The sequence below is a fragment of the Chelonia mydas genome, chromosome 16 (genome assembly GCF_015237465.2).
Source record: "Chelonia mydas isolate rCheMyd1 chromosome 16, rCheMyd1.pri.v2, whole genome shotgun sequence".
NCBI classification, from domain to species: Eukaryota; Metazoa; Chordata; order Testudines; family Cheloniidae; genus Chelonia; species Chelonia mydas.
Window position 1 is genome coordinate 2,381,403 of NC_057857.1, and position 13,939 is coordinate 2,395,341.

A 13,939-nucleotide genomic window follows, 5' to 3' on the forward strand; every position below is an offset into this window, starting at 1 on the left:
TGAGAAGGATGTTGGCAAGTATGGTGTAAGATCTAGAAGGTGCAACAGGTTTGGTGTCAGTCCTTGTTATTGAAGAGTAAGCACAGTATTTGTCCTCGGCTCGAAATTTACGGGTCCTCCTGGAGTTAGAGAGTTTTCTTAAGCAAAGAGTTTCTAGCAGAAGGCTGTGATCTTCCCTTCCCCTTTAATGTGGGTCTTGACACTGTTATCCAGACCTTTGTGTCAGCCAGATTACTACAAATACACTTTACATGGACTGCCCTTGACAACCACTCAGAAGCTTCAGCTAATGCGGGATTGGCCTTCTTGGCAGTGATAGATGCAGAAGACTTGTTAATTTTTTGATGTATGCGCTGGTTTCCAAGTCATTTCCAGATGCAATTCAAGGGGTAGCTTTTGCTAACTAAAACCATAAGTATTTTGGATCCTGGCTAGCTTAGAGACTGCCTTACTCCTTATCATAGAAATGTAGGTCTAGACAGAACCTCAAAGTCATCAAGTCCAGTCCCCTGCATTGAGGTGGGATCAGACCATCCCTGACAGGAGTTGATTCAACCTCTTCTTAAAAACCTCCAATGATGGGATTCCACAGCCTCTCTTGGAAACCAATTCCAGAGCTTAACTACACTTATAGTCAGAAAGTTTTTCCTAATATCTAACCTAAATGTCCCTGGTTGTAGATTAAGACCATTAATTCTTGTCCTATCTACCTTCAGTGGACATGGAGAACAAATAGATCACCACCCTTTTGTAAAAGCCCTTAACATATTTGAAGATTATAAGGTCACCCCGGAGTCGTCTTTTCTCAACACTAACCATGCCTGTGTTTTTTAACCTTTCCTAATAGGTCATTATTTATTTTTTTAGTTGCTCTCCTCTGGACTCTTTCCAATTTATCAACATCTTTCCTAAAGTGTGGCACCCAGAATTGGACACTGTACTACAGATAAGGCTGCACCAGTGCCAAGTGCAGCTCAGTTACCTCCTGTGTCTTACATACAATACTGCTATTAATACATTGTGGAATATTAGCCTTTTTTCGCAACTGCATCACATTGTTGACTCATTCAATTTGCTATCCATTATAACTCCCAGTTCTTTTTCAGCGGTATTACTGCCTAGCCAGTAAGGATGTAAAATAGTAAACAGTTAACCAGTAAGCTTTAGTCTTACCGGTTAACCCATCTTAACCATTAAACCCGAGGCCTGGGTGAGCCAGCATAGCCCCAGCTGCACTGGCCGGCCAGCCTCAGTCCCGCAGGCCACAGTGGCTGGCCAACCCCAGTTGCAGCCCTGGCTGGAGCCACAGGCCACACTAACCGACCGCAGCCCCCACTGGCCGGAGCCCCGGACCACGCCAGCCAGTCAACCCCAGGAGCAGCCCTGGGCTTTGCGCCTGCTGGCCAGAGCAGTCCCATTCCCTTTCTATTTAATTGGTTAACCGGTCAAATATTATTTTAAAAGTTATCACCAAACAAGATGTAATTTTGAAGCGTTGGTCAAGGGTCTGAGCGACCTCCCTAGACAACCAGCGCCACAAGAAGAAGCAACCCAAATCTTTGATCGGCTTTGACCATTTTACCATATGTGGTCCACTGTTCCCATGGACCATTGGGTTTTGGAGATCATCCAAAGGGGTTATACCATCCCCTTTACCTCCATCCCACCTACCCATCCCCCTTCCCTGTCCTCCTTCAGGGATCCTTCTCATTAGCACCTGTTGAGACAAGAAATACATCACCTTCTACAATTAGGGGCCGTCCAACACAACACAGAGGGAAGGGATTTTATTCCCATTATTTCCTGACTCAAAAGAAAAACGGAGGTTGGCGACCCATACTCGATCTCAGAAAACTCAACAAATTTTTGCGTACCCACAGATTCAAAATGGTCACACTGAATTCTATCATCCCTGTGCTGGAAGAGGGGGACTGGTTCTCCGCCCTCAACCAACAAGGTGCTTATTTTCACATTACCATCCATGCTGCTCACAGATGATTCCTATGATTCTTAGTGGGACAAGATCACTTCCAGTGCAGAGTACTACCATTCGGACTGTCAGCAGCCCCACGAGTCTTTACCAAAACCCTAGTGGTGGTAGCTACTCACTTGCACAGACAGAGAATACTGGTATTCCCATACTTAGACGATTGCCTACTCAAAGGCCCTACCCAGATGGAAATATTACACATCACTCGACAGACCATCTCTTTTCACTCGCTAGGGCTACAAATCAACAGAAAGAAATCTGCCCTAACTCCAGTACAAGAATTGGACTTCATAGAAGCACACCTGGACTCAGTGGAGGCCAAAGCATCGCTGCCGATGCCCTGATTCACAGTGATGACCTCACTCATATCGGTGGTCTCAGATAGCCCGTGGGTGTCTGCACGCACCTGCCTACAACTCCTGGGATATGTGGTGGCCACTCCTTCCGTTAAAACACGCCAGACTGCACCTGCGCTGCCTTCAAGGGCGGCTGAACTGGGTATATATTCCACGAAAGCACAGCCTACACAAACGACTCCACATTCACTGCGAGGGTGGACAAACCCAACAAAAGTTTGCTCAAGCATCCCATTTCAACAGGATCTGCCATCCATACAAATTACAGCAGATGCCTCACTGATTGGATGGGAAGCTCACCTAACCCGATGTACAATCCAAGGCAAGTAGCCCCCCATGGAAACACTCTTACACATCAACCTGCTTGAATTACCCGCAGTCTGCAACGTGCGCCTACATTTCCTCCCCAGTTTACGAGGCAAAACGATAAGGGTCTTGATGGACAACATTGAGTGTATGTTCTATATAAACCTTCAGGTGGGGCATGTTTCCACTCCTTATGCAAGAAGGCCTTAAAACTATGGAACTGGTGCATAAAACACATCTGTTACAGCAGCATTCCTCCCGGGCTGACTGAACATGATGGCAGACAGTTTTCCCAAGAGCACGAATGGGAACTGAGCAATGACTTAAAACTACATATATTTCACATGTGGGGATCCCCACACACAGACCTGTTCACAACATCAGTGAACAAGAAATGCCCAAAGTTTTGCTCACAAGCAAGACTAGGAGCATGATACCTGGGGGATGCTTTCCTCATAAAATGGAGTGCTCCTCTTCTATACGCATTCCCACTGATACGTCTAATCTCCAGAGTGATGCACAAAATACGAATCGACAGGGCCAAAATAATACTCATTGTACCAACGTGGCCCAGACAGAAATGGTTCCCTTACATGGCAACCTGCACACCTTTCACTCTCATTTTCCTACAGAATCTTATTTTTCAGGACGACTGTCAAGTCCTCCATCTGGACCTGGAGAAAGTTCACCTGAAGACATGGCTCCTTCATGGCTGCACCACGATGAACTAACCTGCTCAGAGCAAGTAAAACAAGTGTTAATAAACAGCAGAAAACACAACACGCGTTCTACTTGCCTCCAAAAATGGAAAAGATTCTTCCTGTGGTGCCAGAACAAACAAATATCTGCAAGCCGGGCACCACTTCCACTAATCCTTGATTATTTATTATCCTTAAAGAACTCAGGGCTCGGAGTTTACCTCGTTGCCATCACGGTTTTCCATCAACAGATAGACGGAATGTCAGTATTCGCTCACCCAATTACTAAGCATACAGAATATGTACCCAGACATCCAAGAACCCATGCCTGCATGGGACCTAAATCTGGTTCTTAGAAGTCTAACCAGAGCCCTTTTGAACCATTAGCCACATGCTTATTATTTCACTTATCTAGGAAAGTGGCATTCCTAGTTGCCATTACATTGGTGTGAAGAGTCAGGGAGCTAGGGGCTCTCATGGCTCACACCCATACACAATATTCTTCAAGGATAAAGTGACACTTAGAACACATCCTAAGTTTATGCCCAAAATATTGTCTTCATTCCACCTTGACCAACCAATTCACTTGCCTACATTCCATCAAAAACCACACACCAACGCTCAAGAGGCGGTCCTGCACACATTGGATGTGCACTGTGCCTTGGTGTTTTATCTGGACAGGATGAAGCCCTTTCGAAAGTCACCTTGACGCTCTGTGTCAACAACAGAATGATTGAAGAGCTCTGCCACATCGACGCAAAGATTATCTAAATGGATATCCAGCTGTATCATATGTGCTATTCACTACACAACGCTGAAGCCCCTCCGGGCATCGGAACCCACACAACAAGAAATTTGTGCAGGAATGCTATGGAGGTAGATAATGGTCCCATTTTAGATATCTGCACAGCGGACACGTGGGCCTCTGAACGCACATTCACGAACCACTATGCAATTACGCTCAGTTCAGTCTCAAACACACGACTAGGCCTCACTATACTAGCCTCAGCAATAAACTCCACTCTGAAGTCCCTTCCTTCCTCATGGAAGGCACTGCTCTACATTCACCTGAAGTGGAGCACCCCCAGGGACATCACTCGAAGAAGAGAAGGTTACTCACTGTGTGCAGTAACTGAGGTTCTTCGAGATGTGTCCCCCTATGGGTGCTCCACTACGCATCCTCCTCCCCTCTACTTTGGAGTTCACAGTAAGGACTCTGTGATAGAGATGGAATTGAGGGGGTTGGGACACGAGGGCACTAGATGAAGTGCCAACAGCACTGCGAGACAGCTACTGCACACATGCATCCCAACCTGGCACTGCTACTGAAAATCTCTGATCAGCAGCGCCGGGACGCACTGACACCTGAAGTGGAGTACCCATGGGGGGACGAATCTCGAAGAACCTCAGTTACTGCACAAGATGAGTAACCTTCTCTTTTTTTTGAAATCTGTTGTCCTTATTATTCTGCTGCTGTCACTCCTTCCTTTCCTTAGACTTGTGAAATCTCTAATTTCATGATCACTTGCCCCAAAATGCCTTCAGCTTTCAGATTCACAACCAATTCCTTCCTGTTTGTCAGCATAAAACCCCCATGTTTACTTCCTCCACTCTCTGAAACAAAAAAAACTGTTCCCAACACGTTGCAGTAACTTACTGGATATTTTACTTTTGGTGTATTACTTTTCCAACAGATGCGTGAGGTAGTTAAAAGTCCGTCATTACTACCAGGTTTGTGTTTTGGATATTTCCAATATTTGTTCTAGAAATGCCTCTACCTGAGTTGGTGGTCTATAATAATCCTTGCCATGACATCACCCCTATTTCCCCCTCTTTTATCTTTACCCTGAGACTTTGAACTGATTTGCATATCACCACCTTCTGGAGCTCAGAACAAGCGTATGTATTCTTGCTTCACCTCTTCCCTTTTTATCCTGCCTGTCTTTCCTGAACAAGCGTACTCCTCTATACCAATATTCCAGTCATGAGATGTATCCGACCAAGTCTCTATGGTGCTAAATTATGACTTAATTATGAACTAATACTTGCAGTTCTTCCTGTGTATTCACCATACTCCTTGCACTTGTGTATAGACATCCAAGATGTTGAGTGTATTCTCCCACTAATTTCCTTTTGTTGCTTCTATGACACTATTGTAATTTTTCACGTCTCTCTGTTCTCCCCCCTCCCCCCCAATGCTTTTTCCTTTCTTCATCGGGTAGACCCCCATGTCTTTCCAGAATACCTCCTTCCTGGAACAGCATCTCATAGTCAAAGAGGTTGAAGCTTTACTGTCAACACCATCTGTGCAGCCATATGTCCATCCTGGAGTTGAATAGGTCCTTACCCTCAATTGGGAGATGGATGAGAACACAATCTGTGCCCCCTCTCCCGCAACCGCTTCACCCTTGCTCCCAGAGACCTGTACTCACTGCTGATCTGCTCAGGGTCATACCTGGCAGTTTCATTATTACCCAGAGCCTCGAAAACCTTTCCATAACACCTCAGATCTGGGCTCCCGGCAGGCAACGTGCATGCAGGGACATTGTCAGGTTGGCAGATGGATGGTTTTATCCCCCTCAGAAGGGAGTCTCTGACCATCAGCATCCTACACATCCTCCTCTTAGGTGCAGTGGCCATGAACCTCCCAGTCTTGGGAGCAGGTGGGCCCTCTTCAGCCACTGGGGTCTGTTCCTCACCTCCTATTGCAAGTACAGTATACTGGTTCTTTCTCTCAATGGATGGGTGGGGTGGAACACGCCCTACTGCCCAAGGGGGCGAGCAGCCAGTCCTCCTTCCTCCTTTGGTGCCGCTGTTGTCGTTGGTAGTTGGCAAGCATCCTCTATGCCAGATGTTATCCTGTCAATGAAGTCCTCGTGCTCCCAGATGCTGTGCAGATAAGCCACCTCCTCCTTCACCTCTCTTCCCTACTTCCTGATGGACTTCACCACCAGACACACGCCTAACACCAGCTAGTTCCCGCTGCCTGGCTTTTGTCAGCAGGGGCTTGCAGGCTGCATTCCAAGCAAGGCAAGACCAGGGCCTGGGTAAAAGTCACCAGGCTCAGGATGCAAGTCTGAGCGGGGGAGGCCCCCAAGGATAGGCAGAGGAAGAGCTAGCAGTGGTGTTAGCAATGTGCTGTTTTCCTCCCCTTATGGGTTCTGCCTTGTAGAGTATTTGCAAGTTAAGGAAAAGGGCAGGGGGGAGAACCACACAGCCCTACTTTGACTCTCTCCTCAGGGAGCCCGGAAACATAAGCCACTGTTACCTCTCTGCCTGAGCAAGAGAGAGCTTTGCTGGAGCTTGAACTGTCTGGCTGCTCCCTGCCACACCACTGTCTGCCTCACCAGCAAAATCTGAGAGATCCTGCCAACCTAACCTTTGCCTTGCAGGTAACATTCAGTGAAACCCGAGTTCCCCAGAGACGTCTCCCTGCAGTGTCCAGTCTCTTACTGGACACTTCCAGAAATTACCAAGTCTGCTGCCTGTATAGAGATAGTGCACACTCCAGCCTGTTATACTGGCTGGGGACCCACACCTCACTTTAATACAGAGCACTGAGATGGTTTATAGTAAAACTCAGAATAAGTTTAATAATAAAGAACAGAGACGGAAGTGATACTAAGCAAGAGAAGAGACAGGTCTAGATACAAACAAAAATAACCCACTTTCTAGTGTCTAAGACTTAACTTTAGCAAGCTACAATCTTTGCCGAAGCAGCTTGCATCTTACATCACACCACCAGCATCTCCAGCCCCTGAGTGTTCACAGAGCTAGAGGGTGCTGGCCACTGTGTCCTCTGTGATGGATAACAAAATGGCATTTTGCCTTTCCTTCTATTTCCCAAAATGCATTGATTTGTCCCTAGGAGTCGGGATAGCCTCTGCTGTTTTTCTTGTCTTATTGACTTCCCATCCCCCCGGTTGACTTGTATGTAAATTGGGCTTCCATTGTTCTGGTTCCACAATGCTTAATTTACATTAGAGACAGGGAGACAGCTGCCTTCCCACCTGTCAGGAGGAGAAGCTGTTTCTCCCTTGGTTTGGTCGCAGACTTTAAAGCATAATATCCATAATACCTCATATAGTGTTAATACTGAAATTTCACAGTGATATTGATCTGTGTCTCATCAGGTTTCATAAGATCTTACTCAATACACTTTTTATACAGCAGGAGTGGCCAAACTGTGGCTCGTGAGCTGCATGCAGCTCTTTTACAGTTAAAGTGCCGCTCGCAGAGCCCCGTCCCTCCCACCTCCATTCTCCACCTATCGGACTTGCTGCGGGGAGCTTGGGACCTCTACCTTGCAGCGGGGTGGTGGGATGGAAGCTTCTGCTTAGTGGGGAAGGGGGACTCGGGGCTTTAGCCTCAGGAGGAGCAGGGCTGAAACCCTGAGCCCCAGCAGGCGCCTTCCGAGGTGTCCCCTGGCTCTCGAACTTCTGAAGATTGTTGTATGTGGCTCAGCAGGTCAGTAAGTTTGGCCACCCTGGTATACAGTGTTATTTACTATAAATCGGTTGATTCAGTTGTTTATTCTTTGGGTTCAAACCCCCTGTTTTCCCCTGGGTGTCTAGACTCTGAGTGTCACACCTGCCTTCCTTCACTGGTGAACTCAGCTGACTAGCTGCCTTCATCCTCTTGTGCCCTATTGTGGTAGTCAAGGTCAGCTGGAATGCTTCTGTCCACAGACCGTAGAGTTGAACTGAAGGGCTGGAGGCAGTATGTTTTCAGCCGCTGCCCCTTTACTAGGGAATTTAACTGTGAGTTTGTTTGACTTGTGGGCTTATCTGTTTGCTCAGGCTTTTCCAGGAGAAATGTAGTGATTGGATCTGTTGAGGTTCCATTTAGATGACCCCAGTCAACAAGTACATGTCAGTTATATTTGAACATGTGCCCAGAGACTTAGTAATTCAGCTTTATAATTGTAAAGTAAAGAACAGCCCCACATTTGTAGCTAACATTCCTGGGGAAGAAGCTAATTTCTCAGTGCCATGCAGTTTGATGTTGTGAATCAGGATCTCCCCTCCATTCAGCTCTAATGAACCATATACAGTGTCCTCCTTAGCAGCAGGAGAGGAGGGCTTTTTTTTAGCCATTTAATTTTGCTAGAGAAAACAACTTTTTGGGTTTTTTTGTTTGAACAGATAAAGAAAAACCTCCTTCCAAGGAGAAAAAGAAGAAGAAAAAGAAGAGCAAAGAGGTACAGCTTCATTCCCCGGTGTAAACTCCATCAGCATGTTCTCTGCCAGTCTGCCAGAGGGGGGCTGGCATGCTACAGGAATTGTGGCTGGCTCTCTTAGTGACTGGTTTCTCTTCCATATTCCAACCCCGGAGAGGCAAGGGGATCTGTAGTCTCCAGGCTATTAGCCAGTTTCCAACTTACAAGGAAATTTGTAAAACTTAAGTTAAAATCAGAGATGTAATGTAGTATAGGATTTGATTGTACAGAGCATGCATATAGAACAGACAGCATATGTACTATCTAGCAACAAAATTCTCTCTCAATTCAGCAGTGTCCAAGAAAGAATAAATCTTAAGAACTAACCAGAGATAATCAGCAGATTTGTTCTTCAGTGAGGTGCATCAGTTCTAAACTTTCCCAGCTCTGTGTAGCTCAAAAGCTTGTCTCTCTCACCAACGGAAGTTGGTCTAATAAAAGATATTACCACACCCACCTTCTCTCTCTAAACTTGTTGGCATTCTGACTAGCCATCCTTATCTGACAGGACGGCTAGTGTAAATCAAACGTTGCTTCACATGCTCCCCATCTATAATAGCAGACGGGTCCGAGATCACTAACCCCATCCCTCCTAGATATTGGACTTTATTCCTTCCATATAAAATTCCCACGATAGGTAGGCTTCCTCCCTAGGGTCCCACTTTCAGGATGATGCATGATGGGTTACTGGTGCCATTAGAAAAAAGCTTTAATTGCCTTCTCATCTTGCAGGAAGAAGAGAAGTCTACGAAGAAGAAAAGCAAACACAAGAAGTGCAAGGAGAAGGAGGAGAGCAAAGATGAGAAGAAGAAAAAGAAAAAAAGAAGCAAGGAGAAAAACAATGAGATAGATGAACTGGAGGCCTTTCTGGGAGGAGGAGCCAGCACCAGCAAGCAGCAAGGGGGTGGGGACTATGAGGAGCTGTAGGCCTGCAGTGTGTACAATCAGCAGACTCCATTGGGGGCTGCCACCAACTCTCCATACAAGCCATGCCAGGACGTGTACAGATGTGTAAAGCTTTGGCTGTCTGCCATAAGTACTATTGAAACAGAGATAGTGGAACAAAAAAGCTTTACATCTGTGTGTGCTGTTCTGGTGCAGTCATTGTGTGGAAGGAAAACACAGCCGTGGTATACTTGAGGAAGGTTAAAGGTCACGGTATGGTATCGTGGCAATGACTTATCATTTCCCCCTACCAGTGTCTAACCCTCTTTCCTTTCTCCAGAGAGTTCCAATCTGGTAGTTGTCAGGGTGTGGGGAGGGAAAGGTGAGTGGACCTGTTCCCACCCCCACCATATTCCACTGCTGCACCCCTGAAATTCCTGTTTTAATAAATAAATGAATGCAGCAAAATATGCCATCTGAATGCATCGTGCTGTCACCTTGTGAATAATCAAGTCTTCAACTTTTTATCCTTCATATTTTTTAATGAGAAAGGTGTTGTTGGCCTTTGCCCCGTAAGGCAATCAACAAGCTTTAAATTAGCAAAATATCTGATTGTACAGCTCTTAATGAAGCAGCTGCAGGGCCTGAAATAAGAGTGAGTATAATTTGGGGATCTTTCTGCACAGCAGAATAATTAACTCTCAGTGGTGCTGCTTTCGGAATCCATGAAGCCTCATTGATTCCTATGGCCCCATTGTCTCTGGCGCTACATGTAAGCCGCTGTGCAGTTGGGAAGACAATGGAAAGTTATCTTTTAGAAAAGAAACTAAATTGACACTTTCCCCTAAACACTCCTTGACACCCCGGCCTTGAATTTGAATACACTAGTAATCCAGCCCTACAGCACCTCTCAGGGACATGACTGCCAAATGGAAATGAAGATACCAGAATTTCAAGAGAGTTTACAGAAGTGTTAGCATGGCAAGGCGTTCGCTTCTCAGGGTATGCTGTAAAACAAAGGCTGCCTCTGCACCGAATGGGGAAACCACTCGAGCTGGGGAGAGTGTCCCTCAAGTTCTCCAGACACTGAAAGCCAGGTTTACTAGGCCACCTAGCAGTTAGTGTGGGACACTTCCTTGCCCAGAGTGGAGTGCAGAACTGCCTATTGTCACATGAGCTTTGAAAGCCTTTTAATTTTGGCTCTGGTATCAAAGAACCATGTATCAGTGCATGCTCAGCAGCGTAGGTCATGGATGGTTGACACCCTTGCCCTGCCATTCATGCCTTCCACTGTCTTGGTGAGTAGCCCCCCCCCCTCCCCCCATCTTTAAAGATCCTGTTAATATTCAAAAACAATGAGGAGTCCGACTGGATACAGTGGATACAGACTAACACAGCTATCCCTCTGATACTTGTTAATACTCATGACCCTATTGTGTTGTATTCCCTCCAAGGCTCAGCCCTGTGAAGCCCGTTCAAATTTTTGTGCATTTATTAAATGGCCCTATTGCGTGTGGGTTGTTTTTTTCTTTTTAGTAGTAAAAGGTGGACTGTCTGAAGGAAACTAGATGAAATCCAAACTCGGGTTTCCTTCCATTTCCCCAATCAGTGGGATACTGCTTTGGATCCATCCTCCACTTCAGAGTTGCCTTGAACTATAGACCATTGCTCCATTTTTTTTCCTGAGAAATGCACTTGTAACTTTCTATATACAACAAACTGGGGTCTTGCTGCATGAGCGGAGTATCATTTCAGGTACGTTTTCCATTAGCAGTTGCCTGGTTCAAAGTATTTTGTTTTGTGTGACACTTTGGAGAATTTGCATGGGACATTTCAAACTTCGCACACCAGGGAAGAATACCAGAATACAAACCAGTTTGCAGCCTCTGCTCCAAAAAGGACACAAGACATTTGCGGTACAGCTGGCCAGGTGTTTTTGAAAGTGCTTCTGCTCTGTAAAGATTTTGGATCATGTTCCATTTTGCATTGGAAAACCTAGTGCACTCCATTCTGACTATAAAGCTCTCTATTGTACACAGCTGCCTCTGAACCTTTTCTTATGTACACAGCTTAACCATTGCAACACTTGCTTGAACTCAGGAGACTTCATGACCTTCCAGGGCAGTTTCACAAGAGGCCGGTGCTCTCAATCCTTCCTGATGACTTAGTAGCTGTTTCCTTAAAGGGACCCTGTCAGGGACAAACCATAGCTTAAAAAAAAATTCCTTGTGTGTTTAGTAAACACCAGAAGAGGATTGTTCAAATGTAAAACTTTAAAAAATCTGAATTTTCTCCCCTTCTGTGCTTTGTTCAAGTATTGCATTTGTGTCACCTGGGCCAATAACAATAGAGTCATTGGTTTCGTTCCTCTTTATAGTCACTTCCTAGATGGTTTCACTTTCCAGCTAGCACAAGGCTGCAGCATCTCTGTAAATCTCATCAAAACATTCTACTGCGCTCTGTCAATTTTTTTTTTTTTTTTTTTTGGGGTGCGGGGGGGGATTCTAGAGATTTTCCCAAACCAAATCATTAGCCCAATTTACTGACATGGTCCCTTGTCTGTTCCTGAGGGCCAGGATTTCTCAGCCCAAAACACAGTCAGCACTGGAATGGCTGGAACAAATAATCATGGTAGTCATTGCTTTCCTAAACATTCCCCTAAAGAGAAAAGGGGCTATAGAGACTCCCCCGCAACTACACACACATACACACTCACACTCCCTAATATGCACGCGCATACACACCTTTTGAAGCAGCTTTGAGGAAAGCTGGCCTTGTGGTTAACGAACTGCACTGGGATTCAAGATCGGGGTTCAGTTCTTTTCTCTGCTGCATTAATCGGAGTCTCAGTTCTCCCCTTATAGGGTGGGGATGCTCATTCTGTCTCACGGGGAAGATGAGGATCAATGCTGAGCACCACCTAAACATTCATGATACTATGGCGAATGCAGCCTCAGGAGTGGCCTGAACATAGCCCTTCCCCTCCGAAGTCTAGTGTGCCAGGCACCTTTGTTGGGAGGCCAGCTGGGGAACCCCCACCAAGAAGCTGTATTGCTGACAGGATTGTTCCACTCTAACAAGGTGCAGTGGCCCATGTTGATCCAGAAGACACTCGCTAGCCTGTGACTGAATTAAATTCGTCTTCCCCCAGTTCTTTGAGTATGCACCTAGGAAATGCCCCAGCTAGCAGTGCTGAACATACAGGATTATGCCTGTCGGAAGCAGTTAATCTGTGGATTTGGCTTTCTCTTTGAAAATTCGTTTCTGCAGGTTTTTAGCTAGCACCTCCAGTTTGCAGCTTTTGGATTAAACGAAGCATGGAGTAGTCATTTGTGTTAGTGCGGAAGCTTCTGCAGAAGCACATTGACTCTAGCTTTGTTTTTGTATTTCAGGAGGTACCAATTCACTTGATTTTTGGATGGCTGGTAAACGCAATCAGCCAACTCATGGCTGGTAGAAGCAGCAATTTCTTGGAGCCAAAGCCACCCCAGGACGCATGTGGATTATGTCTCTTATAAATTGCTGTAGGTTCAGCTATATGGTAGCACTGTATTTTTGTAGTGTGTCAGTTTAAAAGGCAAATTTTCCAAGCACAACATCGGGCATTCTGGAGGTATTAGCCACCTGTTGCTTGCTGCTGATGGACTCGCACATCATAAAACCTCACTCAGTGCTTCCCCCGCCCTCCATGTCACCATTCGGAAACAACGTGGAGTTGGACACACTACCTTAAGATCAAACCTTGGTCTCCACTGAGTAACTTGCATTACTGCATTAGGCATGCCATCAAATAGTATAGAACAGATATTGGGGCATCTGGGAGTAAAGTCCTACCTAAGCAAGAGCTGAGGTGCTTTGTTCCTACGTACCATATCTTCCTAATCAAAAAATGGGTCAAGATTCACTAGAGCCATTGTTCTTTTGGCTACATGAGCTGCTTCTGAGAAGATTGCTGCATTTCATAGACTCATAGAAGATTAGAGTTGGAAGAGACCTCAGGAGGTCATCTAGTCCCACCCCCTGCTCAAAGCAGGACCGATCCCCAAATAAATCATCCCAGCCAGGGCTTTGTCAAGCCAGGCCTTAACAACCCCTCAGGATGGAGATTTCACCACCTCCCTAGGTAACCAATTCCAGTGCTTCACCACCCTCCTAGTGAAATAACGTTTCCTAATATCCAACCTAGACCTACCCTGCTGCAACTTGAGACCATTGCTCCTTGTTTTGTCATCTGCCACCACTGAGAACAGCCTAGCTCCATCCTCTTTGGAACCCCCCTCCCCCTTCAGGTATTGAAGGCTACTATCAAATCCCCCCTCACTCTTCTCTTTTTTTCCATAGGAGAGGAAGTGATCCCTGTGGAGCTTGTAAAGCACTCTGGAATGAATGGTGATAGATAAAATAAGAGAGCAAACGTGCACTCTAAAAGCATGGTCAGACATGGAATCCTATTAGCAGCTGAAGGTTGGACTGTACAACTGGGATG

General features: G+C 45.9%; 1 protein-coding gene across 5 annotated transcripts in view; it reads left to right on the forward strand.

Annotated features, from left to right (window-relative positions):
• The window catches only part of RABL6 (RAB, member RAS oncogene family like 6), a 99,960-nt gene extending 88,471 nt beyond the window's left edge, over window positions 1-11,489 (forward strand). For 4 of the 5 annotated variants that reach the window (XM_027829875.3, XM_037879458.2, XM_043530129.1 and 1 more), the window contains 2 exons: window positions 8,495-8,550; window positions 9,301-11,489. In XM_027829875.3, the coding sequence (XP_027685676.2) occupies window positions 8,495-8,550; window positions 9,301-9,495 (251 nt within the window). In that variant the 3' untranslated portion in view covers window positions 9,496-11,489. The remainder of the gene's footprint in view (window positions 1-8,494; window positions 8,551-9,300) is intronic. The other variant, XM_043530130.1, reaches the window with a different exon arrangement.
• The last annotated feature ends 2,450 nt before the right edge of the window (window positions 11,490-13,939 follow it).